The following is a 27,397-nucleotide window of genomic DNA, read 5'->3' as shown; positions in this document are numbered from 1 at the left end:
CAGGTCAGAGAATTAAGGAAGGCTCTTCAAATGTCAACTAAGGAAAAAAGGAAGATTTTTTTTTTTTTGAGACCGGGTCTTGCTCTGTTGCCCAGGCTGGAGTGCAGTGGTGCAATCTCAGCTCACTGCAGCCTCTGCTCCCTGGGTTCCAGCGATTCTCCTGCCTCAGCCTCCTGGGTAGCTGGGATAACAGGAGTACGCAACCAAGCCCCCCTAATTTTTATATGTTTAGTAGAGACAGGGTTTTGCCATCTTGGCCAGGCTGGTCTTGAACTCCTGACCTCAGGTTATCTGCCTGCCTCAGCCTCCCAAAGTGCTCGAATTACAGGCATGAGCCACTGCACCCAGCCAGGAAGCTTTTTCATATGCTATGTTAAAATTGGAAACTTCTGCTGTTTGCCCAGAATATTCTATCTGCCGCCTAAGTTTTCCAGCATTAGAAGCATATACAAATAACAAGGTGGAGTCCCCTAATAATATGGTGACGAAGCATCTCAGTTTCCCTAGGACTGTTCCAGTTTGAGCACAAGCAGTCCTGTATCCCAGCACTAGGATGGTTGGTTTTCCTACCTAATAGGAAGGAAGGTCAAATGGACATTTTTGATAATTTGGAAAAGTTCTGAGCTCACATTTACCTCTGCTTCATAGACAATTCTTAAGTGTTCGAAGAATTTCTTTAGCATTAGTTTAGTTACTTAGTGTTCTTAACAATTCTTTCTTCACAGACAATTCAGGCTCTACTCTTCTTTGTGAGGCATTGGGCAAGCTACTTAATTTTTTCCAAGCCTCAATTTCCTTCTTTATAAAATGAAAATGGGTGATAATAGTACCCATTCTGCCTGGCGTGCTGGCTTATGCCTGTAATCCCAGCACTTTGAGAGGCCGAGGTGGGTGGATCATTTGAGGTCAGGAGTTCGAGACTAGCCTGACCAATATGGTGAAACCTTGTCTCTGCTAAAAAACAAAAATTAGCTGGGTGTGGTGGTGTGAGCCTGTAGTCCCAGCTACTGGAGAGGCTGAGACAGGAGAATTGCTTGAACCCAGGAGGTGAAGGTTGCAGTGAGCTGAGATCATGCCACTGCACTCCAGCCTGGGTGATAGAGCAAGACTTGTCTCTAAATAAATAAATAAATAAATAGTATCCATTCCATAGAATTAGTGTAAATATTAAATGAGATTACACAGATATAACACTTAGTATACACTGTGAATGTTCAGTAAGTGTTAGTTGTTAATCTATTATAGTTATCAGTTACATAACACCAGATTGGAGGGATGATGTTTAAAATACACCTCACCCCCAACCCAGTAGTATACAGGCACCGTTTACATTCCAACAGGCTGCATGCCCATACTCACTGATTCGTGTGTATATACACAGTACTGTCTATCAGGACCTCCACCAGGCTATGAGACTTACTGCATGTGGTTAAAACGGAAGGAAAACAACTTTTAAACCTTAAGAAGGAAAACTAGCACAGAATGGAGCTGTAAAATCTTTACAAGGTACCAAAGTAGTCATCCAACCAAAGAAGCCTTTATTGAATATTGGCTGTATAACTGAAAGCAAGGGAAGACCAAGCAAGTAAAACACAGCCCTACCCTCAAATTGCTTACACTCTTGTGTTCCAAGGAAACCAAGAACCAAGCTGGGAGCCAGGGACAGGTCAAAGCAGATAAAGCAGATATAAATCTAGAATGTGCCCTGCCCTTCTTCCCAAGAATATAGGAGCCCTCTCAGCAGGGGAATAGAATGCAGGAGGAGGGGTGGGGAGAGTAGCTTCTTCAGCAGAAGAGGCCTTGAAAGTTGGCAGAGGAAAAAAAAACACCCAACAGGAACCTGAAATGTCAAATCATTAAATGGAATAAGAGTAAAAACAATGGCTGAAGTACGATGATAGAAATCCAGGGAAATTAATGAAGAAGGCAAATGTTCACTTAGGAGAAGGCTGTCCACCACAGATATTAGAGAAGCCCCATGACCAGCAATAATGGTCTTCTTGTTTGCTAATGAGCATGTAATACTGGGCAAAACCTAAACTGAATTCAGAATCTCCAGTCTCTAAGGTCCCAGTTGTCAAGGAAAACAGGAGGGGATCAGTGGCTCACACCCGTGATCCTGGCACTTTGGGAGGCTGAGGTGGGTGGATCGCTTGAGCCCAAGAGTTCGAGACCAGCCTGGGCAATATGGCAAGACCCTGTCTGTATAAAAAATATAAAAATTAGCCGGTTGGTGGTGTGTGCCTATAATCCCAGCTACTCGGGAGGCTGAAGTGGGATTGATTGATTGAGCCCAGGAGTTTGAGACTGCAGTGAGCTGTGATCACGCAACTGCACTCCAGCCTGGGTGACAGAGTGAGACCCTGTGTCAGGAGGGAAAAAAAAAGCAAGAGAATGCTTTGTCCTCTTAGAACTACAAGACTGTTACCACAGGACCCTGTTACTCCCCAGCCTCAGGGAAGCCTCAGAGCTTGCTGGTTAGCTACTCAGTGGTTTTGAACGCTGAGTGAGTTGCTCTGATCGAAGAAGGCAGGGTGCTCACATACACCTTTTCTACAATTTGCCTTCTTCCCTCAACCAACACCACCCCCCTACATATCCAACCTGTTGCATTTCCAGGCTTTGCCAAGAATTAAGAGTCAATAAACTCATGTTAGTGGAGTAGATGACAAAGGAGGTATTCCCTTTTCACAAACCCAAACAACCGGGATGCTCCCGAGGTGTGGCACAAGTAAACACTTTGATCTCAGGCTTTTAGCCTCACACTTCTCTCACCCAGGCTTGACCCTCTTAGGCCCAGAACCAGAGGAAGCGCCCCTTCTCACACTTTCCTAAACCCTGGAGTGGCAGTTTCTCTCCCAGTTGAACAAATGCAAATGCTAGGATCGCTCTTTCCAGGTTTTTCTCCTACCCCTCCCCCACTGCCACTCTCCAACAGAGACAGGCAGGATCCTTAGGAGCCTGTTAGGGCTTTCGCTCGGCAGGGTTTCAGGGTCTATGGGCTGAATACACTTGTATTAATCTTTCACCAGAAATGAAGATTCCCTTGAAACCTTTCTGTCCACAGCTGGGTTTATTTTATTATTTTTAAAAATTCAGCCTGCTTTATTTTAGACAATAAGATAATTTGATGCCTAAAGTAAAATAATAGATGAGAAAGGGCTTCAATGGTGTCGAAAATGCCCGAGAAATACAACTTGTTATAATAACATTAACGAAGTTAGCAGCCCTGCTTGTCTTGCCCAGAACCACTGGGGCTGGGCTGAGGGGGAGGCAATGGTGGCTTTGTCTTGGGGCAAGGGAGACAAATCTGCTCTTAACATTAAGTAAGGATAGCGCCTGCTTTTCTCGATTGCTTTTAAAACTTCCTATTTGAGCCTTCTTGCACTGCAAATATTTTGTAGGTGCTCAGAATTTCTTATTACTTTGTCTGGGCACACCACCTGCCTACAACCTAGAATCTCAGAGCTAAAAGGAAGGCAACCTTACAGAGGTCAGGCGACTTGCTGAGGCTCATACTAACGGGTGAAGCCGTAACTTGTACTACAACCCAGGTCTCCCACAGTGGTGATGTCTTTCTCTTACATAACCTGTGTTGCTGAGGAAGAATAAATCCTGCCTTCACACACACACACACACACACACACACACACACACACACACACGCTGGTGCCCTGTCCTGATGGTGCTAAGGACACCAAACCCATAGCTGGGTTTCCTGACGTTGTCTCCCCTGCCTCTAAATTGCCCCAGTTGTTCCCCCGAGACTGGTTCTTGCCAGAGTGTCTCAAACTGAAGGACAGCAGCTGCCTTGGGTCTTCCCATTGTGTTTTTCTCCTGCCTTGTCCTCTCCTTGCTTCCCCAGCAGGATTTCTAGAAAGCTTGATCACTACTCTGACACATGCCTGCAACGACATGGATTCATCCACCCTCCTGCCACACATAGTTCTTGAGGCACTCAGGATGTCCTAGGGTACTCTCTGGGGTTGCGCTTAGCTTACATTAGAAATTGAAGGCTGTGATCCATGGAGGAGGTGAATGCCTACCATCCAGAGGCTCAAGAAATTCTCACAAGTCTCTGGTTTTTAAAAATTTTCTCCTCCCCGTCTCCCACCACCTGCAGTTTAATTTGTCTTGACATTTTGCTTGCCCTCACTGTCAGTCAGGGCCACTCAGTAATTTAAAAGCCCTTGCAGTTTCAACCTGAGTTTGCTCATTGAGAGATGGGCTTTTGAGAAGGGTAGAACTTTCAACTCCAGAAGACCCCATGGCGGAATCTCCAAAGGGAATTACGGAAATGTATGCATTTGAGAAGGGGGTACTTTCGGCTACCTCCAAACCATCTGGGGTCTGCCCACCTTCAGGGCCCCAGGGGTCCCCGTCAGAAAGCCTTTGCAGGCACCTTTTAAAATAGGGCTCACACCTGCCAGGCCTTCCCTCAGCTCCGCAGTATTCCAGGCAACCTCAAGGTCCAGTCACTGCAGCCTGTGAGTCAGACCTCCCCAATGCCCCTCATGAACTTCCTAGTTGCCCCTTTTGTCAGAGGTGAGGGTGCAGCAGAGGCTGGTGCGAGCAAGGACCGAGTTCCCACCGTGTGCCGAACCACCCACCTGTGGAAGAAGAGCAGGATGGAGAGCATGGTCTGGTCGATGTTGCGGTTGCAGATGCCCTCGTTGATCAGGTAGCAGGGGTCTCGCAGCACCGGCTCTAGTGAATCCTGCCGCATTATGCTGTTGAGCTTGTCGGTATTGAGGTTCTCAAAGACCAGCTTTTCCTGCAGCTGCCGAAAGTTGCTCACTGTAGGGCTGCCCGGGTTGTTGTTCCCGCTGCTGCCTCGCTGGAGCCCGCTCCGGTGGGCCAGGTCCAGGCAGCAGTTGCAGCAGTCGAGACCGACAGGTGAGCGGCAGTCGATCTTGGACTGGGCCATCTTCTCAGGCTCGGAGGTCGCCTGGCCTGAGGGGTCAGGGGCGGCTGGCAGGTGCGCGCCCGCCGGGCTGGCCTGAGGGGACTCCAGGGTGCCTGGAAAAGACAAGCTGTAAGGAAAAGAGTTGGAAATTAGCGCCTAAAGCCAGTCACCCTCGGCCGGCCCCCTTCTGGCTGTACTGCTCTCTGCTCCGGGTGCGAATAGAAACAGCTGGACAAACAGCTCTGAGCGGATCCTTCGGGCTCACTTCCTCCTCTTCCTCCTCCTCCTCCCCCTCCTCTTGAGGCCGGGGCCGCCCCACTGAGGTGCCACACGCGGCCCCAGCGCAGTCCCAAGTTTCCCAAGTGTGAGCAGGGATTGGGGCGGACCTGTGGCGGCAGGAAGGGCGGGCAGCAGGGCAGAGGGAGAGCCGGGGCGCGCCCTTGCTCCCTCCCTCCTTTGCTCCCTCCCTCCCCGGCTTGCAGGCTCTCCGGCTCTCGGGCTCCCCTGGGCTGTGACGGCTGAGCGGTGGCAGGAGCTGAGAGCAAGTGAGCGAGTGGGCGAGCTGCACGCTCTGGAGTCAGCACGGGAATATGACAGCATGTAAATTATCACAGAGGGGCCGGCGGAGGACGCTCCTCCGCCGCTTCCCTGGCAGGCAGGCGCTGGCCCCGAGCGGGCTGGATCCTGCCCCTCCACCCCCCGCCCTGCCCCACCCGCACCCTCGTGCCCTGGCATCCAGGCTGCCGCTCGCACCCTCGCCCGCGCTCAAGGGAGCGGGCCCGGCTCTCTCTCGGCGTGCCAGACGTTTGGGTTCGGGCTGTCTCAGCGCTGATGGCGCATCCTTGGCCAGAAATACGCACGCAGCCCCGCGCCCCCCTAGTGGCCGGGTCTCGCGGGGCTCCAGCTCTGCGGGAGGGCAAACGTCTCTAGTCTCACCTCGAATGGGTCCCCCTACAGGAGAGACGACGCCCTAGAGAGCCCCAAGTGGCCTTAAACCGCCGCGCGCCATAAGCCTGTTTGTTTTTTGTTTTTTTGAGGGGGGCGTGCAAGGAGAGCGGTTGCCTCTGCAGAGTCAGAGAGTGCCAGGCACACATGAGGAATACCCAATAAATGCTTTAAGCAAAACTCATAAGCACGCTCCAACTCGCTTCAGTTTCTGTCTCTTTCTGCTCACTTAACGGTATCCTCACCTCCTTTCCCGGTTCGCTGTGTCCTCTCTTCCCTGAACCCCTCAGAGTCTGTCTCTGTCCCAGCTTCCCTCTGCCCCTTCGCAGTCTCTCCTCAATCCTCCCCTTCCTTCTCTCTGCTCTTCTGCTTCCACTCATTTCACTATTTCCCTCATTTATTTCTCTTTTCTTTTTTCTTTACCGATTTCCTTTACTTTCTCCCCCAGTTCCTTTCTTTTACCTTTCTTTCCTTGTTTCTTTTTTCCTTTTCTCTATTTTCTCATTTCCCTTTTCTCCTCTTTCCTCTTTCTCTCATTTTCTCCCCCTCGTCATTTCCCTTATTTTATTTTTCCCTCATTTCTCTTACTTCAGCATGCCGTCTGTTTCTTCACGTCATTTACCGTCTCCTGTTTCTCCAAATTTGCTTTCCTCCTCCTTTTCTGAACATCACCTGCTGCCTTCGTTGATCTCCGTCTGTCCTTCCCCTTTCAATAGACGTACCGAGCGCATGTTCACAGGCCTGAGGGGCAGCTCCCAGCTCTGTAAGATGGAGGGATGTTGTGGGTGGGCAAGTGGTGGGTTTCCAGGGTGCTTCAGAACTCAGAGACTTGGAATACTTTAAATGTGTAGGATTCAATAATTATTAGTGTCTGAAAAAAAGTTAAACTTTTCATGATGTCCAGTTTTCACGTAAAACTCAGATTTACATTTCAGTCAGTACTCCCCACCCCTCTTTCGGCTCCTTCATTCACAAGGCCGGCCTTTGAAAATAGAGCGGTATATACTGCCATCTAGTGCCCAAGACATCAAACATTCTCTGCCTGCGTCACAGAGTTAGCTCTTTGAGAGGCACCAGAGGTGCTTCCTGGTGGAATCCACAGTGCATTGGTTCTGAGAGTAGCAGGGAAGAAGTGTAGGAGGCGGAATTCCTACACTAAGAGAGCTCCTTGGCCAAGCTAATAGGCAGGAACACCAATCACGGCCTTTTTCTCTAGTAGAACTTCACTTGGCCAGAGTCCCTGCAGATTGGACTTCCCTAGATTTAAAACTTTCTCCAGGTACCACAAGTATCAGCCCCGCGATTAAGAGCAAAGGGCAGCCAACTATCATAACTCTTACCTAAGGCCCTGTGGGTCTTATATGTGCCCTGCAATTTGGGGGAAATGGAGGTGGGGTGGTGCTCTCTAAGCTGTAGCAGCCAGAAAGCCAGAAACAAGCTGTACCTCTGGCTCTTGATAGTATCCCAAGGTCAGAGATGAAAGAGGTGTTGGGGGGTCACTGATCATAGCTGCAAACCTGAGAGTATGGTCCTTTTGTTCTAACAGACTGCTGAGGAGTCTCTGTTTCTCCTCTCAAACGCAAATCCTTTAGATGTATTAATTTCCCTTCTTCTTCTTTGCTTTAAAAAAATGTTCTTGGGTAAATGCCAGAGGAGGTAGTAGAATATGAAATTTTGTCTGCATTGTGTAGACTTATAGTCTACTAAATTGTTTTTTAATTACAGTGTTTGTGTTTTTTCCTCTCGTTTATGATTATTTCATGTTAAACGTTATAACAAAATACATTAGATCCATAAGTGTTTATTTACATTGTGTTTTGAGAACCTCTGGGACTTTCGTTTCTATATTTGCCTGAGTCCTCTTATCTCTGTGCATAACCTTGGGATGAGGGCCTGGTGGAAGTATTTCCTTCTTGGCATTTGGCACAATTAAACTCAAGATTCTGTCCCCTTGACATTTCCCTTGTTGTAGTCCTTGCTCTCAAGCAGTATTGTTAATAATTCAGTATAGCTTTCCATACTATATCCAGGTGGATCAAGAATAAATATAATTGAGATATAAAAAAAAAAACTAGGTAGTTCAGAGATAGAGTTCAGAGAGCTACCATGTATTTGCATATAAGTCCAGCTTGTATTGACATATTGCATACCTCCTTGGGGGAAGGCTGACTGGGCAGGGCCACCTTGGCTCCCTTCTGTGAAGCCTTGCTTTGCTGACATACATTGTGTTGAATGGAGAGACTTTAAGCAGCAAAACATTCTTGCATAAACTCAGAAAGCAGAGGGGAGTCCCCACTTCCAGACAGAGCTGGTAGCTTTCTGGGTGGAGCAGAGCGAATAAGGGGCATCTTTTTCTCAGATGAAGTCATTCAACAGTCACTTACTGTGAGCTTGTCCTGTGCCAGGAACAAAACACAGCCCAAGTTCCCCAAGATTTAATGGTCTAGCTGGAGAAACAGAGATGTAGACAGACAAAAACAGTACAAATAGTAAGTGGTGATGGAGACCTGGTGTGTGTGGACGGAGTAGGGGTGGCATGTCTTGTGAGGGTGTGGAGGAGGGGTAGGAGAGAAGGGCAATCTAGGTAGAGAGACTAGTGAATAGAGGCTTGGGGCTGAGAACAGTGTATGCTGATAGCCGGGTTTGGATTACAAAGCAGTTCAGTGTTACTGGAGAATAAAATGTGAGATACGGAAGCTGGTATAGTTATAGAAGTGCTTGTTATTAACGTAATAAATAACAAGACCTAGAAGCAACTCGGATAACCATGGCAACTTGAAAGTAATGATAATTGTAAACGTATTTAAAGATAGCTGTAGTAACAGTAATGTGACATAAAACTGTGATTTCTATTGGTGACAAAGTCACAGGTACTGCTAACACTATTGTGATCTGTTCTCTGCATTTGTAGTTGAAGGAAATCTAAATTTTAGAGATTGGTGGAAATAAAGAGGTAATGTTTTCCCATCTAAGTTAATTTATCCCCTGAATTCTTATTTTATTTTTGACTTTTTGAAGTAGTTTTGCTTTTGTTGCCCAGGCTGGAGTGCAATGGCGCGATTTCGACTCATTGCAACCTCTGCCTCCCAGGTTCAAGTGATTCTCCTGCCTCAGGATCCCAAGTAGCTGGAATTACAGGCATGTGCCACCACACCCAGCTAATTTTGTATTTTTAGTAGAGGTGGGGTTTTGCCATGTTGGCCAGGCCAGTTTTGAACCCCTGACCTCAGGTGATCCACCTGCCTCAGCCTCCCAAAGTACTGGACATATAGGCATGACCCACCATGCCCAGTCTATCCCCTGAATTTTTAAAGGTACCTGTTCTAAGGCCAGGTGCAGTGGCACATGCCTGTAATCCCAGCACTTTGAGAGGCCAGAGTGGGCGAATCCCTCCAGGCCAAGAGTTCAAGACCAGCCTGGGCCACCTGGCAAAACACTATCTCTACAAAAAGTACAAAAATTTGCTGGGCATGCTGATGTGCATCTGTAGTCCCAGCTATGCAGGGAGGATCACCTGAGCCTGGGGAGGTCGAGGCTGCAGTAAGCAGCGATTTTTTGACTGCACTCCAGCCTGGGAGAAGAGTTCTAGACCAACCGCCTTATAATATTAATAACAATATTAGATGAATAAGCCTTTGCTATATGCCAAGCACTGTGCTAAAAGCTTTATAGCCATTTTCTATTATTGATTCATCATCACAAGCCTGTGTGGCAGCCTTGTTTGAATAGTTCTCAGAGACATGGAATTGTTTTCTAAGGTTACACAGCCGGCAAGGGGCAGAGATGGGACTTGACCCTGATTCAGTGTCACTTAAGCCCCACTCAAACTTCAGGCCTTGGATTTGCACCAGGATGCTTACGTTAGAATCACCTGGGAAGTTTACTTTTTTTTTTTTTTGAGACAGAGCCTCACTCTGTCACCCAGGCTGAAGTGCAGTGGCACAATCTAGACTCACTGCAACCTCTGCCTCCTGGGTTCGAGCGATTCTTGTGCCTCAGCTTCCCGAGTAGCTGGGATTACAGGCAGGCGTCATCACACCGGGCTTATTTTTGTATTTTTAGTAGAGACGGGGTTGCTCCATATTGCGCAGGCTGCCCTTCAACTCCTGAGCTTAAGCGATCCACCTGCCTTTGTCTCCCTAAATTCTGGGATTACAGGAGCCACCAAACCCGGTCTTAATATTGTTATTATTATCATTATTATTGTCATTGAGACAGGGTCTTCCTCTGTCGCCCAGACCTGGAGTGCAGTGGTGAAATCTCAGCTCACTGCACCTTCGAACTCCCGGGCTCTAGGAGTCTCCCCACCTCAGCCTTCTGAGTAGCTGGGACTACAAGCGTGCGCTACCAGGGCCAGCTAATTTTTGTAGAGACAGGGTCTTGCCATTTTGCTCAGAGTGGTCTCAAACTCTTGGCTCAAGCAATCTGCCTGCCTCGAGCTTCCCAAAGTGTTGGGATTACAGGCATGAGCCACCAAGACAGGCTTTTTTTTTTTTTTTTTTTTTAAGACCGAGTTTAGCTCTGCCGCCCAGGGTGGGGTGCAGTGGTGCGATTTCTGCTCACTGCAGCCTCGGGCCTACCCGGCCTCAAGGGGTCCTCCTAACTCAACTTCCTGAGTAGCGGGAACTACAGGCGTGCAGTCTCGCCTCACTGCTAGCTCTGCCTCCCAAATTCAAACGGTCCTATCACTTCAGCGTCCAGTGTAGCTGAGACTGCAAGTGAGTACCACCACGCCTGGCTAAATTTTTTTATTTTTATTTTCGTAGAGATGTTGTTCAAGCAGGTTTTGAACTCCTGACGTCAAGCAATCCACCCGCCTTGGCCTCCCAAGGTGTTGGGATTACAGATGTAAGCCACCACGCCTGGCTTGGGATCTAACTCTCTATATATTTTTAGACAGAGTTTCACTCTTGTTGCCGAGGCTGGAGGGCAATGGCGTGATCTCAGCTCACTGCAGCCTCCGCCTCCCAGGTTCAAGCGATTCTTCTGTCTCAGCCTCCCGAGTAGCTGGTATTACAGGAGGGTGCCACCACGCCCAGCTAATTTTTGTATTTTTAGTAGAGACGGGGTTTTGCCATGTTGGCCAGGATGTTCTCAAATTCCTGACCTGAAGTGATCTGCCCACCTTGGCCCTCCAACGTGCTGAGATTATAGGTGTGAGCCACTGTGCCCAGCCCGGATCTACATTTTTAAAAGATCCCCAGATGATTCTTAAAGGTAGCCAGGTTTGGGAGCTTTAATGCTCTCAACCACAAACTTTTTGTTTTTATTTTACTTTTTAATCGAAATTATATATATTTAAGGTGTATATCATGGCTGTACACACACACACACACACAGACACACACACATACATACGTAGACTACAGTCAAGCTAACATTCATCTCTTCACATAGTTATCTTTGTGTGGGTGTGGGTGTGGGTGTGGGCAGTGAGGACACTTAAGATCTATGCTATTAGCAAATTTCAAGTAAACAATAGGATATTGTTAACTCTAGTCCCCGTGCTGTACATTGTAAACCACGCCCGGCTAATTTTTGTATTTTTAGTAGAGAGGGGGTTTCACCATGTTAGCCAGGATGGTCTCGATCTCTTGACCTTGTAATCAGCCTCCCTCGGCCTGCCAAAGTGCTGGGATTATAGGCATGAGGCACCTGGCCACATACCACAATTTCTATATTTAGAAATTGAGTTTATTAGAAAAAAATTAGAAATTAATTAAGAAATGGATAAAATGAATTATTAGATATCAGATATAAATATCTTGGTTTATCAGATATTTATTAGATATCATAGATATCTAATAAATATCTGATAAACCAAGGGGAAATAAAATATGGAGATGGGCAACTGAGGGAAATTGAAAAGCTGTCTTTGGGGTCCAGGCACAGCCTGGCTTTTCAATTTCCCTCAGTTGCCCATCTGAACTTGAGGTCAGGAGTTTGAGACCCGCCTGGCCAACTGGGTGAAACCCTGTCTCTATTAAAAATATAAAAACTAGCCGGGCATGGCTACTCAAGAGGCTGAGGCAGGAGAATCACTTGAACCCAGGAGATGGAGTTTGCAGTGAGCGGAGATTGCACCATTGCACCATTGCATTCCAGCCTGGGTGACAGAGCAAGACTCCGTCTCAAAAAACAAATAAATAAAATAAAAAAGAATAAAAGTTGTCCTTGGGGAACATCAAGTAGAAGACAGACATTTAGAGATCTCAAGTAGCGTAGACACCTCCATTTGCTGATAGGTAGCTGGACCAGATGATGTCAATGTTCATCCCAAGGTTTTTATATACAAAAATAAAATGGTACAAACATGCAAGTGTTAAGAGAATGTTAATTAAGAACTGATTTAAATGGGATAGAGTTAATAAGGCAATGAGTAAGATCCTATACATGTAGGATATTTGAGTCTCTGTGATTGTGACTATATTTCTGTATGGAGCTTTGCTTATGTGTGGATATTGTGTATGTTGTGGGGGAGGTGTTTGAGTATGTTTGTGTATGAGTGACAGGGATTTTTTTTTTTTTTTTTTTTCTATGGAGTTCACTCTTGTTGCCCAGGCTGGAGTGCAATGGTGCCATCTCGGCTTACCGAAACCTCTACCTCCCAGGTTCAAGCAATTCTCTTCCATCAACCTCCCAAGTAGCTGGGATTACAGGCATGCGTCACCACACCCAGCTAATTTTTGTATTTTTTGTAGAGACGGGGTTTCACCATGTTGGCCAGGATGGTCTTGTTCTCCTGACCTCGTGATCCACCCGCCTCAGCCTCCTAAAGTGCTGGGATTACAGGCGTGAGCCACTGTGCCTGGCCCAAGTGACGGGGATTTTTATAGAAGAGTGTGTGAATGTGCACTTGTATCAGGTTGTTTCATTTAGATTAAGGGCCGCTTTCTCCACTCTTTCCTCATGGAGCTCAATAATTGGTTATCATTATAATTCTTTAAATAGAAAGAATAGTAACAGTATAAGGTTCCTGTCCTCAAGAATCTCTAGTGTTTTTTTTTTAATCTTTTTTTTCCTCCTTCCCCTTCTCCTTCTTTTCTCAGGGGAAAGTAGACTACTAAGAAGTTACACCGTCTCAGAGAGGTCAACCCCAATACAGCTGGTAAGTTTAGAGCTTTAAACACTGATTTATTTTTTATTATAGTTGGGTTTTCATTCTTCTATTAAACTGAGATTTTCTCTATTCAGAATTCACACATTTTTCTGTCTCTTAAATTCAAATTGATCCCCCGTGGAAGGAGTCCAACTAAATTATTGACAGTGGTTTCCTTTAGTGGTGGGATTAGGTGTTGAAAGAAGGAAGTGAAGGAGAGAGACTTTCTAGTTTTATGGTTTGCCAAAATCTTAGTTTATTTTACTTATATAAGTTAAATAGTTTCATTATAAAAGTAATGAAGGATTATTTTAGAAAATTCATGTTGTTGAATAATATGAAGAAGTCTCAAAACTCACAATTCTGCCACTTACGAGCAACTTTGATCCTAGCTCCCTCCTTTTTAAATTGTGCATGTTCATGGTACAATTTAAGAGAACAGTGAATGTCACCACAGGTAACTGTTGTTGACATCCTAGTGCGTCTACATTCAGTCTATTTCTCTTTCTCTACAGATAGTGCAGAAGTGACCACTTTGGTGACAAAACATCCTTGCTGAGGCTTCACCAGTAAGTCAGTCAGTACACCAAGGTCACCCTGATCCTCAACCCCAATGCCTGTGGCTGATCTAAGAGACCACATAACACCTGCCTTTTATTAAGTACAGAACGGGTATCTGGAACCATACACTCCCTTCCCCAGTCTCTATCCCCTGATAGAGACTGCAGGGGTGCAGATGGGGTTGTCAGAATCAGCTGCTTGAGAAAGCAGCCCGCATACCTGGAGACTTGGGATATCTGGGTCCCTGTGGGCTCAGGCCATATCCCTACAAAGTCTTTCTAGGGCAGGGGGCAGCAAATGTTTTCTTCCCTCTCTCCCTCCCTCCCTTTCTTCCTTCCTTTCTTCCCTCACTTCCTCCTTTCCTTTCTTCCTTTCTCTTTTTATTTATATTCCTTAGCTTTATTTTGGTATAATTGGCAAAGAAGAATTATATATATAATTATTATTTTTTTTTTTAGACAAAGTCTTGCTCTGTCACCCAGGCTAGAGTGCAGTGGCATGATCTCAGCTCACTGCAAAGTCCGCCTCCTGGGTTCAGGCGATTCTCCTGCCTCAGCCTCCCAAGTAGCTGGGATTGCAGGCACCTGCCACCACGCCCAGCTAATTTTTGTATTTTTAGTAGAGACAGGGTTTCACCATGTTGGCTAGGCAGACCAGAAGTGATCTGCCCTCCTCAGCCTCCCAAAGTGCTGGGATTACAGACGTGAGCCACCACGCCCGGCCAAGAATTATATATATATTTAAGCTGTACGCCATGATGTTTTGATATACATTGTGAAATGTTTACCACAATCAAGCTAATTAACACGTACAGTAACCTCTGTCTTTGTAGAACTGTTCCATGGAGGTTATATATTATTGCATCCTAATATCTACAGCGTTTTCTCTGGAACTCACAGTCTGGTGTGCATGCATGTGTATATGTATGTATGTGTGTGTGTTTGTGTGTGTGTGTCCAGGGTGGGAGCACAGGCAAGTAAAGAAACAATCACAGTATATATAAGGATTGTGATGGAATAAAGCATAGGATGGTGATGGAAGGAACAAAGAATGGCATAGCAAGCACAGATTGGAAGTGTAAAGGAAGGCTTCCTAGAGGAGATGATGGCTTGAAGGATAATTGAGGACAAAGTGCTTATCCAAGTCCATTTTTGGTGCCTAATAGGCATTCAACTAATGAGATGGCGGATGTATAACACTTAGTACCTACCACATAGTCAGCTCAAGATGTGGTAGACACCATTACCTGACCTTTTCTTTCTTTCTTTCTTTCTTTCTTTCTTTCTTTCTTTCTTTCTTTCTTTCTTTCTTTCTTTTCTTTCCCTTTCTTTCTTTCTTTCTTTCTTTTCTTTCCCTTTCTTTCTTTCTTTTCTTTCTTTCTTTCTTTCTTTCTTCCTTTCTTTCTTTCTTTCTTTCTTTCTTTCTTTTTCTTTCTTTCTTCTTTCTTTCTTTCTTTCTAGACGGAGTCTTGCTCTGTCACCAGGCTGGAGTGCAGTGGCGTGATCTCGGCCCACTGCAACCTCTGCCTCCCTGGTTCAAGCTATTCCCCTGCCTCAGCCTCTCGAGTAGCTGGGACTATAGGCGTGTGCTACCACGTCTGGCTAATTGTTTGTACTTTGGTAGAGACGAGGTTTCCCCATATAGGCCAGGATGGTCTCGATCTCCTGACCTCATGATCCACCCACCCCGGCCTCCCAAAGTGCTGGGATTATAGGCGTGAGCCACTGCACCCGGCCCTTACCTGACCTTTTCAAACAAACTTGAATGGCAAGTTATGTTTGCTATGAGGAATAAATGAGATAATGCATGGCATGTAAAGTACTTAATATAGTGTCTGGCATATAATAATTGCACAGCAGATGCTGGTAGTTGATAGTATTGTTGCTGCTATCATTATTTTTAGGCTTGACTGGGCTAAGATAGATGGAATCTTCCATCTCTGATCTTTTGGGTCATCCAGCTCTGCAATTTGTCATGTTACATTATTTCAGATATAATGTCTCCAAGCATGCTTATGTTCAGAACTTTTCCTGATAACAATCTCTGGCCCCAACCATAACAATCTCTGGCCCTAACCACCACTACCACCATCACCAGCCACATGGTGTTCTTAATTTGTGGTGTCCACAAAGCATATAGGAAATAGAGGAGCTGGCCAGGTGCACTGGCTCACATCTGTAATTCCAACACTTTGGGAGGCTGAGGCAGGTGGATCACTTGAGCTCAGGAGTTCAAAGGCCAGCCTGGGCAACATGGCAAAAGCCCATCTCTACAAAAAAAAAAAAAAAATTACAAAAATTAGCCAGGTGTGGTGGCATACACCTGTGGTTTCAGCTACTCAGGAGGCTGAGGTGAGAAGATCACTTGAGCCTGGGAGGTTGAGGCTACAGCGAGCTTTGATTGTGCCACTGCACTCCGGCCTGGGCCATAGAGCGAGACGAAGGAGGGAAGGAAGAAAGGAAGAAAGAAAATACAGGAACTGGTGGTGGAAGAAATGTAACAGAGCTGTTGCCTCTGAAAATTTTTCTGGATTCAGAGTCCGGAGTGCTCACCGTTACACCATGAAACCACTTGAAAATTTTTCTATATATTAAAGGGATGACACTGGTTTTCTGATCAGCCTCTGTGTTTCCAGTCTGAGGACAGTTGATAGAAGTGAATCAAAAGCTTTCCCCAACTTTGTTGGGCACTTTTGCTGTTCTGGATAAGAGGGTAGAGTTTATGTAGATTGTAAACATATTCCTCACTCCACCCCATCTCCCCACAACAGCTAGCAGAAATTCCTTCTCCATTAGCAATTAGCAGTTTCTTTTCCCTTAGTTTCCATAGCTAGTGCAAGTTTTCTTTTTTTTTTTTTTCTTTTTTTTTTTTTGCAGAGCTTCATGGATATTTTATTGGGCATTTCTAGATGGTGGGTATCAGACTGTGTTAGCTGGCTGCCATGTTAACCCAGACTTCCCCAGATACAGTTGATTTTCTTGCTAACCACTTCAGGGAGAAGGCACAAAAGTCCTTTGTTTTTTCATGGTCCTTTTTTACTATCTTTCCAGCCCTCTCCATCCTGGGGGCCCTGTTTTCACCAGTCATCTCATTTTACCCAGTATAGGAGTCCTCATCCTTTTTGTAAGGAAAAACTATGTTGCATATTCCTGACACCTTGATCTCCCTGGGAAGAGGGAAGTTAAGGGTAGAAGGAAAGTGACTGAATCTGGGGGCTGGCTGTCAGGGCGTGGGAGTGAAGAGGATTGGGGAGATGCTGCTTACTGTCTTCCTCTCTGAGCTGAGAATCCTGGCAAAATGCAGAGAGCAGGGCAGGGGAAGGATGATCATGTTGGAGAGTTAGCTTGCAAGGCCTTGATATTGTTTGTAGATCCCAAGCTACTGATTAGGGGCCCCTGACCTGACATAGTAAAAAAATGGTTTGTGCTGTCATTATGACTGTTTTTTAATATCCTTCCAGAGGTATATCTCCTTTCCTGTATTAGCTTTCTAAATCTTGATACTGTACACACAGATTGATCTGTTTGCCCTACTTTCCACTCCTTGTAGCATTCTCATTTGCCTTTCAGCAACCTCTGGAATTCTGGAATTCTAGCTTTTGTGACCACTCCACATATTGACATAGAGTCAGCCTGCAACTTACAGACAGGCTGAGCTCTCAAAGTTGACTCCCAAGTCAATTGCTTGGAAGGTGACATGCATTTTTCCATAGGATAAAAAAAAATGTTATAAATTGAATTACATTTCCAGGCCAGTCCACAAAAGATTTTTTTTTTTTTTTAGCTTTAATGTACTAAAAGTGTGGGCCATTTGCAATAAAAGAAAGTAGGAAATCTTGGTAATTCAGCAAAAACAAGAAGACAATCCAATGGAGTAAGAACTATTTTTGCTTGGCTGCTGGCACAGGAGTCAAGAAAGTTGAATTGGATGAGGTACACAGGGCTTTCTGGAGGCTCTCCAGAAAGACTCATGGGGACTTTGAAAATCCGTAGAATTATAACATAGTTCTAAGTTTACTTCAAAACTGATGGCTTTCAATAATAATGACTATCATACACTGAGCACCTACTGTTTGTCAGGCACTGTGCTAGGCAGTTTGCATACCTTCCCCTCATTTCATTTCATTCTCACAATGACACTATAAGTTAAATAAATACTATTATGACCCTTATTTTATAGACTGAAGATCAGAAAGGTCAATGAACTTGACAAAAGTTATACAGACAGCACAATTAGAGGCCAAGTCAATGGTTTCCTACTGCTCAAACCTGTGCTTTACAATATATTTCTGACCACCCTTTTCTTTTCTTTATCTGGGTATGTTGGGAATACTACTTTTGCAGCCATCAGCCATGATTAGAGTTATTTGCCAGTTCACAAGGAAACAAAGATTGGGAAACTAGGAGAGGTGGTACAAGGGAGAAAAGGAAGGAGGAACGGACAGATAATTTTGTTAGGCAAAAGTTCAACTAAGAAACCACATACGTCAGTGCTTCTCAAACTGCGCTGTGCACGCAAATCACCAAAAACTTGTTAAAATGCAGATTATTATTTAGCAGGTCTGGGGAGGGGCCTGAGATCCTGCTCCCAGGTGTGCTGTTCCTGCTAGTCCATGGACAACACTTTGAAAAGCAAGGCCATATAGTGCAGATGATAAACAACAACATTCAAGCATCTATTAACACCTGCTTCATAATTTAATCCAGATCAGCTTCTACACTAAACAGTCACTCATTATCCTCTTTTCTCCTGTAGGCTGTCTCAGGCCATTGTCTCCGCTTTGGTTCTGCCAGTCTGTTTCAGCTCATGTTTATTTGTACAAATTTGAGGGGTACAAGTGCAGTTTTGATACATGGATATGTTGCAGAGTGGATAAAGTCTGGGCTTTTAATGTAACCATCACCCAAACAGTATAGATTGTACACATTAAGCAATTTCTCATCCCTCACCCTCACCCCATGACATGTTTATGTTTAACTACTCATTTAAACATAAACATATCATGGTGTGGGGAGAGTGAGGGATGAGTTTCTCTTGGAACAAAGTAGATATTTGGCCACAGGGTTCCAGGCCTCAACAACCGCTCTCAGCTCTCTCTCTCATTAGGAGCAGTCTTATAAAGGTAAGGCATGTGGTAACACTACTGTCCCAGTGTTTTCTAATCTTTCTCAGAGCTACTGCCTTCATCTGGAGGAGGAAGCAGGCTGGCTTTTTAAAGAGTCCAGATCCTTGTTCCTTTCACATAGTTGAAACAATTAGTTTAAGGGAACCATTGAGAAGATTCTTTGCAGAGTCCTCCTGCCAACTCCAAAAGCTCAGTGAAATTTGTTTCCTGGAAGAAATTATTTACTTTATTTTGCCACCTCCTCTGTCCTCTTATGATTTTGACTGATCATTTTGAGCCATTCTTCATGTTTTCCTTCTATTTTTAGACTCTCTGACTAATTTTCCCCAATAGCAAGAGTCAAGGAGAGCCTTCCACTCCAACCAAGCTGTACTTTTTAGGTAGGAAATATTCTTCCACAGTGTTTACAGATCAACTTGATGATCTGTTGTCCCTGGCAACTGGATTGCTTTTCTATCTTCTCTTTAACCTTTAGGGAGGTTAATCATGGCGGTGACCCTTCTAACACCTTTAGCAGGTAGGTGTTCATGCAGCCTGCACATGAATAGACTAGGTAAGTTCACATTTCATCACTAGATGAATTAAAAACTCTGCTAAATGGCCAGGCATGGTGGCTCAACCTTGTAATCCCAGCACTTTGGGAGGCCGAGGTGGGCAGATCACAAGGTCAGGCGATTGAGACCATCCTGGTCAACATGGTGAAACCACATCTCTATTAAAAATACAAAAAAGTTAGCTGGGCATGGGGCTGCATGCCTGTAGTCCCAGCTATTTGGGAGGCTGAGGCAGGAGAATTGCTTGAATCCAGGAGGCGGAGATTGCAGTGAGCCAAGATAGTGCCACTGCACTACAGCCTGGGCAACAGTGTGAGTCTCCGTCTAAAAAAAAAAAAAAAAAAAAACCACCAAAACAACAACAACAAAAAAACTCTGCTAAAAAGTAATTGTAATCTTCTCTTTGTAACTTCTATCCATTAATCTTACTTTTATCATATGGAGCAGAAATAGCACTTTCAATGTTTCATGACATTTGTCATATCTCCCTTTAACATCTCTTTGCTAAACTAAACATGCCCAATTTCTAATCAGTCCTCAGTTACTTCTTGACCCTTCATTCACTCAATAAACACTAGATATACTATGATTTGTAAATGTTCACTTTAAAATACGGCAGCTAGAAGTGGAATGTACTGCTCACTATGTGGTTTGGCCAGCACGGAGTACATTGCGACTGCCACTTCCTGTGATCTTCTGATGCAATGGATATACTGGTACATGGATATATTGCAGATATATGAGAACCATCTTCTCAATGGTTCCCTTAAACTAATGATGGGATTGTTTCAGCTATGTGAAAGGAACAAGGATCTGGACTCTTTAAAAAGCCAGGCTGCTTCCTGCTCCAGATGAAGGCAGTAGCTCTGAGAAAGGAGATTAGAAAACACTGGGACAGTAGTGTTACTACATGCCTTACCTTTACAAGATTATTCCTAATGTGATTTTATGATCATGCTAGCTTAAAAAAGAGTAACTCACTTCTTCACATCTATTGAGTACCTGCTTTGGGTCAGGTACCTAACATCTACTAGAAAACTTTATTTTTAGCAGTAGAGTTTCTCTGTTCTTTCTTATCCCATGGGGCCTAGAGATGGTACAGCCACCATCTTCCAATCCTTCCTACTGTCATCTACTATACTTCAGTTCTCTCACTTATTGAGGATTTCAGCACCTCACTGATAGTCTTCGTCTCCGCCCCAACTCTAGCCACCATTCTGAGTGATCTTAATGTCCTCATAGATTACCCATTTATAAGCTTCATTTTTTTCAATCATTTTACCTCCACTCTGCTTCACCAACCAATTTCAATGATCCACTTTATTCTCAGCAGATGATCTCACCTCTTATTCCATTATGAAAATCTAGGTCATCGGATGCTAACACTCACTTTCCTGCCCTCACCCCACCCTGCAACATGGTTGTGTCCCTACATGTCCTCACCTCCTCTTTTTTTGGTTTTGCAGAAATAGACATAGCTTCTCCAGTTCAAGGCTAATTCCTCTACGTGTGCTTTGGAGCCCATTCTTTCCCACCTCTTTGAGGACTTTCTTCATCAGTTATCCCTCCTCTCATCTGTATCTTCAACAACCCCTTCTCTACTTCCTGGCTGCTTCCCATCAACCTTCAGACATGCTCAACTTTCACTCCTTAAAAAAGAAACAAACAAACTTTCCTTCGCCTTTATCCCCAACTGGCATTTGCCCTATTTCTCTTATTTTATTGTTATGGAATCCTTTCTAAAGTGTAGACACCCGCCATTTCCTCACCTCCTGTTAGAAACTGAGTCCCTACTATGGCTTTTCTATCCCCAGAACACCACTGTTACTTCTCTTGTTAAGTAAACTGATGACATCCTAACTGCCAAATCTAATGAAAAAATGTTAAGTCTTTATCTTACTGGATCTCTCTCTGATGTATTTAACATAACTGATTGCTGTCACCCTACTTCTGTCCTCATGACTCTCTTGAAAGTGCCTACTTCTTGGCTTTGGTGATGTTGCACATCTCCTGACTGTCCTCATTCTTCTGTGATTACTCGTTCTTATGCTGTCTTGTGAACTCTTTGTCTGCCACCCCTTAAATGCCAGTCTTTTCCAGGTTTTTTCATTCCACACCTTTCCCCTAGATCATCTCATCTATACCCATGGTTTTATCTACCATACTATTGAGCCCCAAATCTGTGTCTGTAGTCCCAGGTCTCTCTTGAGAGCTCCAAAACTGTACACTAGTTGATATTAGATATGTATAATATGGCACATCCTACAGGCACCTCAAGACCAAACTCAGTATGTTTCAAATCCATCTTTTTTACTCTAATCCGCTCCTCCTCTTCTATCTGCCCAACTGATACCATTTTGGTGACTCAGACCTCTGTCTACACAATTGACCTCTATCTACACAGTGCTGAAACTGGGTAGTCATCCTAAATTTCTCATTCAACCAGTCACCAAGACCTGTTCTGTCTGTCTTCTAAGTATCTATCTGATACGTCTTTCCTTTATGTTACTGCAGCATATTATTAGTCCAGGCTGTCCATCATCTTTTTATTTTTTGACTATTCAAATAGCTCCTTAACTGGTCTTCCTGCCTCTTGGCCTACTCCCTTTTAGTCTATCCTTCACATTGTGATAGAATGCATTTTCTCTAATGCAAATCAGATTACACCACTCCTCTGCTTGAAGCCCTGTCATGGTTCCCACTGCTTACTGGTACAACCCAAGCTGCTCCACAAGGCTTACAAGGTCCATCACAACCTGGCCCTCCCTACCCTTCCAGTCTTATCTCCTATCATCCTTTCCTTATTTTCTTTGCTCAAATAATGTCAGACTGAATACTCCCCACCATGCCTTCATGCCTTCGTACACACTGTTCTCTCTGCCTAGAATGACCCGTTGGCCTTCCAGCCAAATCTTCATTCAGCTTTCAAAATTGGACTCAGAGTATGTCTGGATAGATACACAAGAAACTAGTGACAGTGATTAGGTGGCTGGGGCACAGGAGTGGGAAGAAGACTGACTTCATCCACCTATTTGTACATTCTGTATTTTGTACCACAAATCTGAATTCACTATTCAAAACAGTAAATGCAACGTAAAATTTTTGTTTAAAAAGCTCAGGAGGCTGAGCGTGGTGGCTCACACCTGTAATTCCAGCACTTTGGGAGGCTGAGGCAGGTGGATCACGAAGTCAGGAGATCGAGACCATCCTGGCCAATATGGTGAAACCCCATCTCTACTAAAATACAAAAAAAAAAATTAGCTAGGCGTGGTAGTGTGCACTTGTAGTCCCAGCTACTCAGGAGGCTGACTCAGGGGAATCACTTAAACCCGGGTGGCAGAGGATGCTGTGAGCTGATATTATGTGACTGCACTACATCCTGGGCGACAGAGGAAGACTCTGTCTCAAAAAAAAAATAAATAAAACATAAAAATAAATTTAAAAGCTTAGGAATCAGGTCCTTTAGAAAGTTGTTTTCCCCTCTTCATCCTCTTTTGTAGTTTTGTACTCCCTGCTTTGTGCTACATCTGGGCCTACTGTGTGTTCCTGTGATTAGAATAATTACATTGCACTGCAATTATCTTATTTTATTTATTTATTTTTGACACAGAGTCCCTCTCTGTTGGCCAGGCTAGAGTGCAATGGCACAATCTCGGCTTACTGCAACCTCCACCTCCTGGGCTCAAGCAATTCTTCTGCCTCAGCCTCCAAAGCAGCTAGGGTTATAAGCGTGTGCCACCATGCCCAGCTAATTTTTGTATTTTTAGTAGAGACAGGGTTTCACCATATTGGCCAGGCTGGTCTCGAACTCCTGACCTCAGGTAATCTGCCCACCTCAGCCTTCCAAAGTACTGGGATTATAGGCTTGAGCAACCATGCCCAGCCGCAATTTACATGTTAAGTTGTCTGTCTCCCCAGATTGTGAGCTACCTGAGGGAAGGGGTTGCATCTTACTTTTTATTGTTTCCCCAGAATTTAGCACAGCACTCTATAAATGTTTATTGAGTGAATGAAGAAACAAGTGAAAAGAGGAATAAAGTAGGGGATGCCTCAAATTATAAAACAACTCTCCCAAGCCAGTTATCTTTCCCAGTCTCCCTCAATTTGTCCTTTTGCCATGTATTGAGCTTAAAAGTAATACTTTACATATATGTATATATATATGTATTTTTTTTTTTTCTTTTTTTCTGAGACAGGGTCTCACTCTGTCACTCGGGCTGGAGTGCAGTGGCACAATCATGGCTTCACTGAAGCCTCAGTCTCCTGGGCTCTAGATCCTCCCACTTCAGCCTTCCAAGTAGCTGGGACTACAGGCACACACCATCACACCCTGCTAATATTTGTATTTTTTTGTAAAGATGGGGTTTTACCGTGTTGCCCAGGCTGGTCTTGAACTCCTGGGCTCAAGCAATCCACCTGCCTTGACCTCCCAAAGTGCTGGGATTACAGGCGTGAGCCACTGCACCCAGCCTTACATTTATTCTTAAGTATTATCCATCAATTACCTTGTCAATTTGGGCTCAGCATTATCTAAGACTGCCCAGATCATTTCTTTTTTTTTTTTTTTTTTTTTTTTTGAGACGGAGTTTCACTCTTGTTACCCAGGCTGGAGTGCAATGGCGTGATCTCGGCTCACTGCAACCTCCGCCTCCTGGGTTCAGGCAGTTCTCCTGCCTCAGCCTCCCAAGTAGCTGGGACTACAGGCACGCGCCGCCATGCCCAGCTAATTTTTTGTAATTTTAGTAGAGACGGGGTTTCACCATGTTGACCAGGATGGTCTTGATCTCTTGACCTCGTGATCCACCCGCCTCGGCCTCCCAAAGTACTGGAATTACAGGCGTGAGCCACCACGCCCGGCCCCCAGATCATTTCAAAGTCTCTCTTATTTTTGTGTTACAGGTAGATCTGATATGTATTTGTATAGCCTATTCTGAATCACTTGATCAGAATATTGATACAATACCTACTGCTTATTGAACACCTACAGTGCATCAAACATTGTACTAGATGCTTTTACATATGACATCATCACAGCATTTGGTGCAAAGTCAGTATTTTGCTCTCCAGTTTACAGATGAGAAGATTGAAATCAATATGGTTAAGTGCCTGTCCAGGGACACATTGCTAGTAAATGGTGAAGTTGAGATTTGAACCAAGGTCTTTTGACTTCAAAATTCATGCTTGATTTATAACACTACACCGATTCAAAGGGACATCTCCACTGCCGTACGACTGGGTAAAGGGTTCTTCAAGGTTGGCTTGAACCACTCAGTGCCTAGCTCAAGGCAGCCCATTGTCTTTGGACTGCTCTGACCATTTTAAAAGCTCTTGTTTGTAGTGAGCCAAGTTATAAATGAGCCAAACAAGACGAGGCCAATAATAATGACTTTTGGCTCTCTACTAGAACTTTCCTTCCATTCTGACACCAAACTATTCATTCGCTTCTTTGGCTATGGTTATTCAACTATTTATAGGCTCATCTCAACAAATGGCTGAAGCATCCAGCTTATATTTTGCCATCTCATCTACAAGGAAATTATGGGAAACTTTGTCCAATGCCTGGATGAAATGAAATCCACTATAGCTATCACATTCTCTGATATGCCAATCTAGTCACTAGATCAAAACAAAACACAACAAAACAAACAACAACAACAAAACAAAGGAGATGAAGTCTAGGAGGGATATTTGTTTTATAACGGGGTAATTTATCAATGACTTAAAGTAATGAGTGTCTAGTGGTATACTTTCAGACATCCTTGGCAGGCTGTCAGGAAGATGATTTTTGGCCAGTGGGCTTCCTACTTCTCTTCAAATGACATCTAAATAGGGACTCTCATTTTTATTGCTTTGAATTGTACAGCACTGTTGTTTGCATCTGGTTTTATTTAAGCTTCCATTTCAGCTTTCTGGGCTTTTGTTTTTTCTTTGTGTTCTGCCCTTGCACATGTTTCCTCTGCCTGGTTCATTCCCTAAACTCCTATGCCCTCCCACCACCCCCAACACACATACTCATACCTTCCTTGTCCTTTCAGAATCAGTGCATGCAGCCACTTCTCCAGAAGCCTTCCCTGTTGTCCCCAAGCTAAGGTAACTGCTTCTCCTCCTGGGTGATGTAGTGGCAAGTGAGCACAGTGCCTGTCACAAAGTAGATCCCCAATAAATGTTAAAATTCCCTTCTCCCCTTCCTCCATGAATAGCTCTAAAATAGTATTGATTACACCATATTGTATTTTTTTGTTTATTTGTCTGGCTTCATCACTCAATTATGAGCTCATACATTCATCCAGTCATTAACAAATATTTATTGTGTCCATGGTGTGCAAGGCGTTGTTCATGTAGGTGCTGGGAACACAGTGATTTCTGAAAATTGTATTTTCACTGTTGTATTTATAGCATCTGTCATAGTGTCTGGCAAGTAGAATGCTTATTAAATGTTTGTTAAGGAAATGTACTTCCTTAGCAGAGTTTCTCGAAGTGTGGTCTTTGGACCATTCGCATCTGGATCACTGAGGGGTGTAAGATAAAACGTTAATTCCTGGGTGCCTCTCCAAACCTACTGAATCAGAATATCTTAAGACTGGGCTGCAAGAATCTGTATTTTAATCTCATTTTGCAGGTATTTCTTTCATGCTAAAATTTGGGAAACACTGCGAAATAGAACAGAAACAGGGAGACCTAAGGCCTATTATTGAAAAGTATAGCTAAAACCAACTAAATCATGTTTAATGCCTCTGAATTCTGTAGGAAATTTTAGTAAAGAAGTAAAAGGAATTAGTTAAAATTGTCTAGAAAGGTTATTATTTACCTTTTGAACACGCAGAATTATTGTTAATAAAATCTAATCTTAATTTAGGTCAAATTTATGATACCAGAGAGTTTTCGTTTTTATAGAGCTACTTGTATATTTGATGGTGTATAGGTACCCTCTGTGTAACTCAACAATGCAATATATTGATTCCATATTATAGACTTGAATTGCAAACTAAGAGTATGTCCCAACTGTACTTGTGCTTTAACATTGATTGTATATGTGATTTATCTGATGCTTATTCCTTGATCAGAATTGTTAGTGCTCATTCTCTGTGAAAATGTGATCCATTTAACTGTTTTATTACATATTTTCCAAGAGCATACTGTTATTAAAAGTGTTCTTTGTTAATAGATTAGGTATATAAGATCTAAGTCAACCAAAGACAGCACAACTTCTCTTTCAGGAAGTTGGATTTTATGACCACATTTTGGGGACTGGAACTCTGTTTTTAGTTTGCCTTGACATGATCCTTATGGTCAAGAGATGAAATGTTCTTGTATCTGGACACAAATATGTTAAATATTCACAGGTTTACACTTCTGTTCCCCTACTTTTGACTTCCCTCTTTTTTTCCAACTCAACTTAGGTTTTCAGTGGCCAAGTTGGACCGAAAACAGCCATCTGCACGCTGCTCACCCAGCACCATGTCCAAAGGCCTGAAAATTCTATGTGAAGACCCTGCTTTGGAGCTGAGCTGCTACCAGGACTACCAGTTCAGTGGCAGTAAATTTCAGCAGGAAAAATTACTGAGGGAAAGCTCCACATTGTATGTGGAGAATCTTTCTTTCTATACAACCGAAGAGCAAATACATGAGCTCTTTAGTAGATGTGGTGATGTCAGGAATGTATTTATGGGCCTGGATAAAATAACGAAAAGAGCATGTGGTTTCTGTTTTGTAGAATACTATAGCAGAGCCGATGCTGAAAATACCATGTGGTTTCTAAATGGGACCTGCCTAGATGAACATATTATCCACACTGATTGGGATATAGGTTTTAGAGAGGGTCGACAGTATGGTCGTGGTGTATCTGGGGGTCAGGTAATGGGTGAGTTTCATGAAGATTTTGATCCTGGTAGAGGAGGCTTTGGAAGACAGGCTCAGATCTAGAACAATCCATAGAGAAAAAGTTGAAACTCTAACCCCTTAAAAAGTGCGTTAAAGAGCAACCTCAAGTCTGCAAATTGCCAATTCCAGGTTTAAATTACCCTACTAGTTGATACATTTTTTTTTCTGTGAAAATTTATTAAATGGCACAAACAAAAAAATCTGTTTGTTTTTGTCTGAATTTTGAAGTTGCTTGTCAGATTGCCAGTCTATTAGTTGGTCCAAAGTGAAGTGTTCTTCAGGAACAAATTAGGTATGTAAGATCAGAGTCAACCAAAGCACAACTT

The 27,397-nt window shown here is 44.0% G+C and overlaps 2 protein-coding genes across 6 annotated transcripts in view; one reads left to right on the top strand and one right to left on the bottom strand.

Moving 5' to 3' along the window:
- TSC22D3 (TSC22 domain family member 3) overlaps window positions 1–6,572 on the bottom strand; it is a 65,992-nt gene extending 59,420 nt beyond the window's left edge. The window contains exons 1-2 of one of the 5 annotated variants that reach the window (XM_032250894.1): window positions 6,474–6,572; window positions 4,611–5,033 (exon numbers count right to left, since the gene is read on the bottom strand). In XM_032250894.1, coding sequence (XP_032106785.1) covers window positions 4,611–5,033; window positions 6,474–6,520 — 470 coding nt within the window. In that variant the 5' untranslated portion in view covers window positions 6,521–6,572. Of the gene's footprint in view, window positions 1–4,610; window positions 5,034–5,292; window positions 5,497–5,659; window positions 5,767–6,096; window positions 6,212–6,473 lie in introns of those variants that run through there. The other 4 variants (XM_032250898.1, XM_032250901.1, XM_032250896.1 and 1 more) reach the window with 4 other exon arrangements.
- A 20,076-nt stretch (window positions 6,573–26,648) lies between these two features.
- Window positions 26,649–27,180, top strand: NCBP2L (nuclear cap binding protein subunit 2 like). The gene has a single exon (XM_032250966.1). It carries the CDS (start codon window positions 26,649–26,651, stop codon window positions 27,111–27,113), a length of 465 nt encoding a protein of 154 aa, XP_032106857.1. The 3' UTR covers window positions 27,114–27,180.
- Window positions 27,181–27,397: the final 217 nt, after the last annotated feature.

The sequence above is a fragment of the Sapajus apella genome, unplaced genomic scaffold, assembly GCF_009761245.1.
Source record: "Sapajus apella isolate SASKATOON/1434 unplaced genomic scaffold, GSC_monkey_1.0 scaffold73, whole genome shotgun sequence".
Lineage (NCBI taxonomy): Eukaryota > Metazoa > Chordata > Mammalia > Primates > Cebidae > Sapajus > Sapajus apella.
Note: the sequence above shows the minus strand (reverse complement) of the source record. Positions and strands in the feature narration are given on the sequence as shown.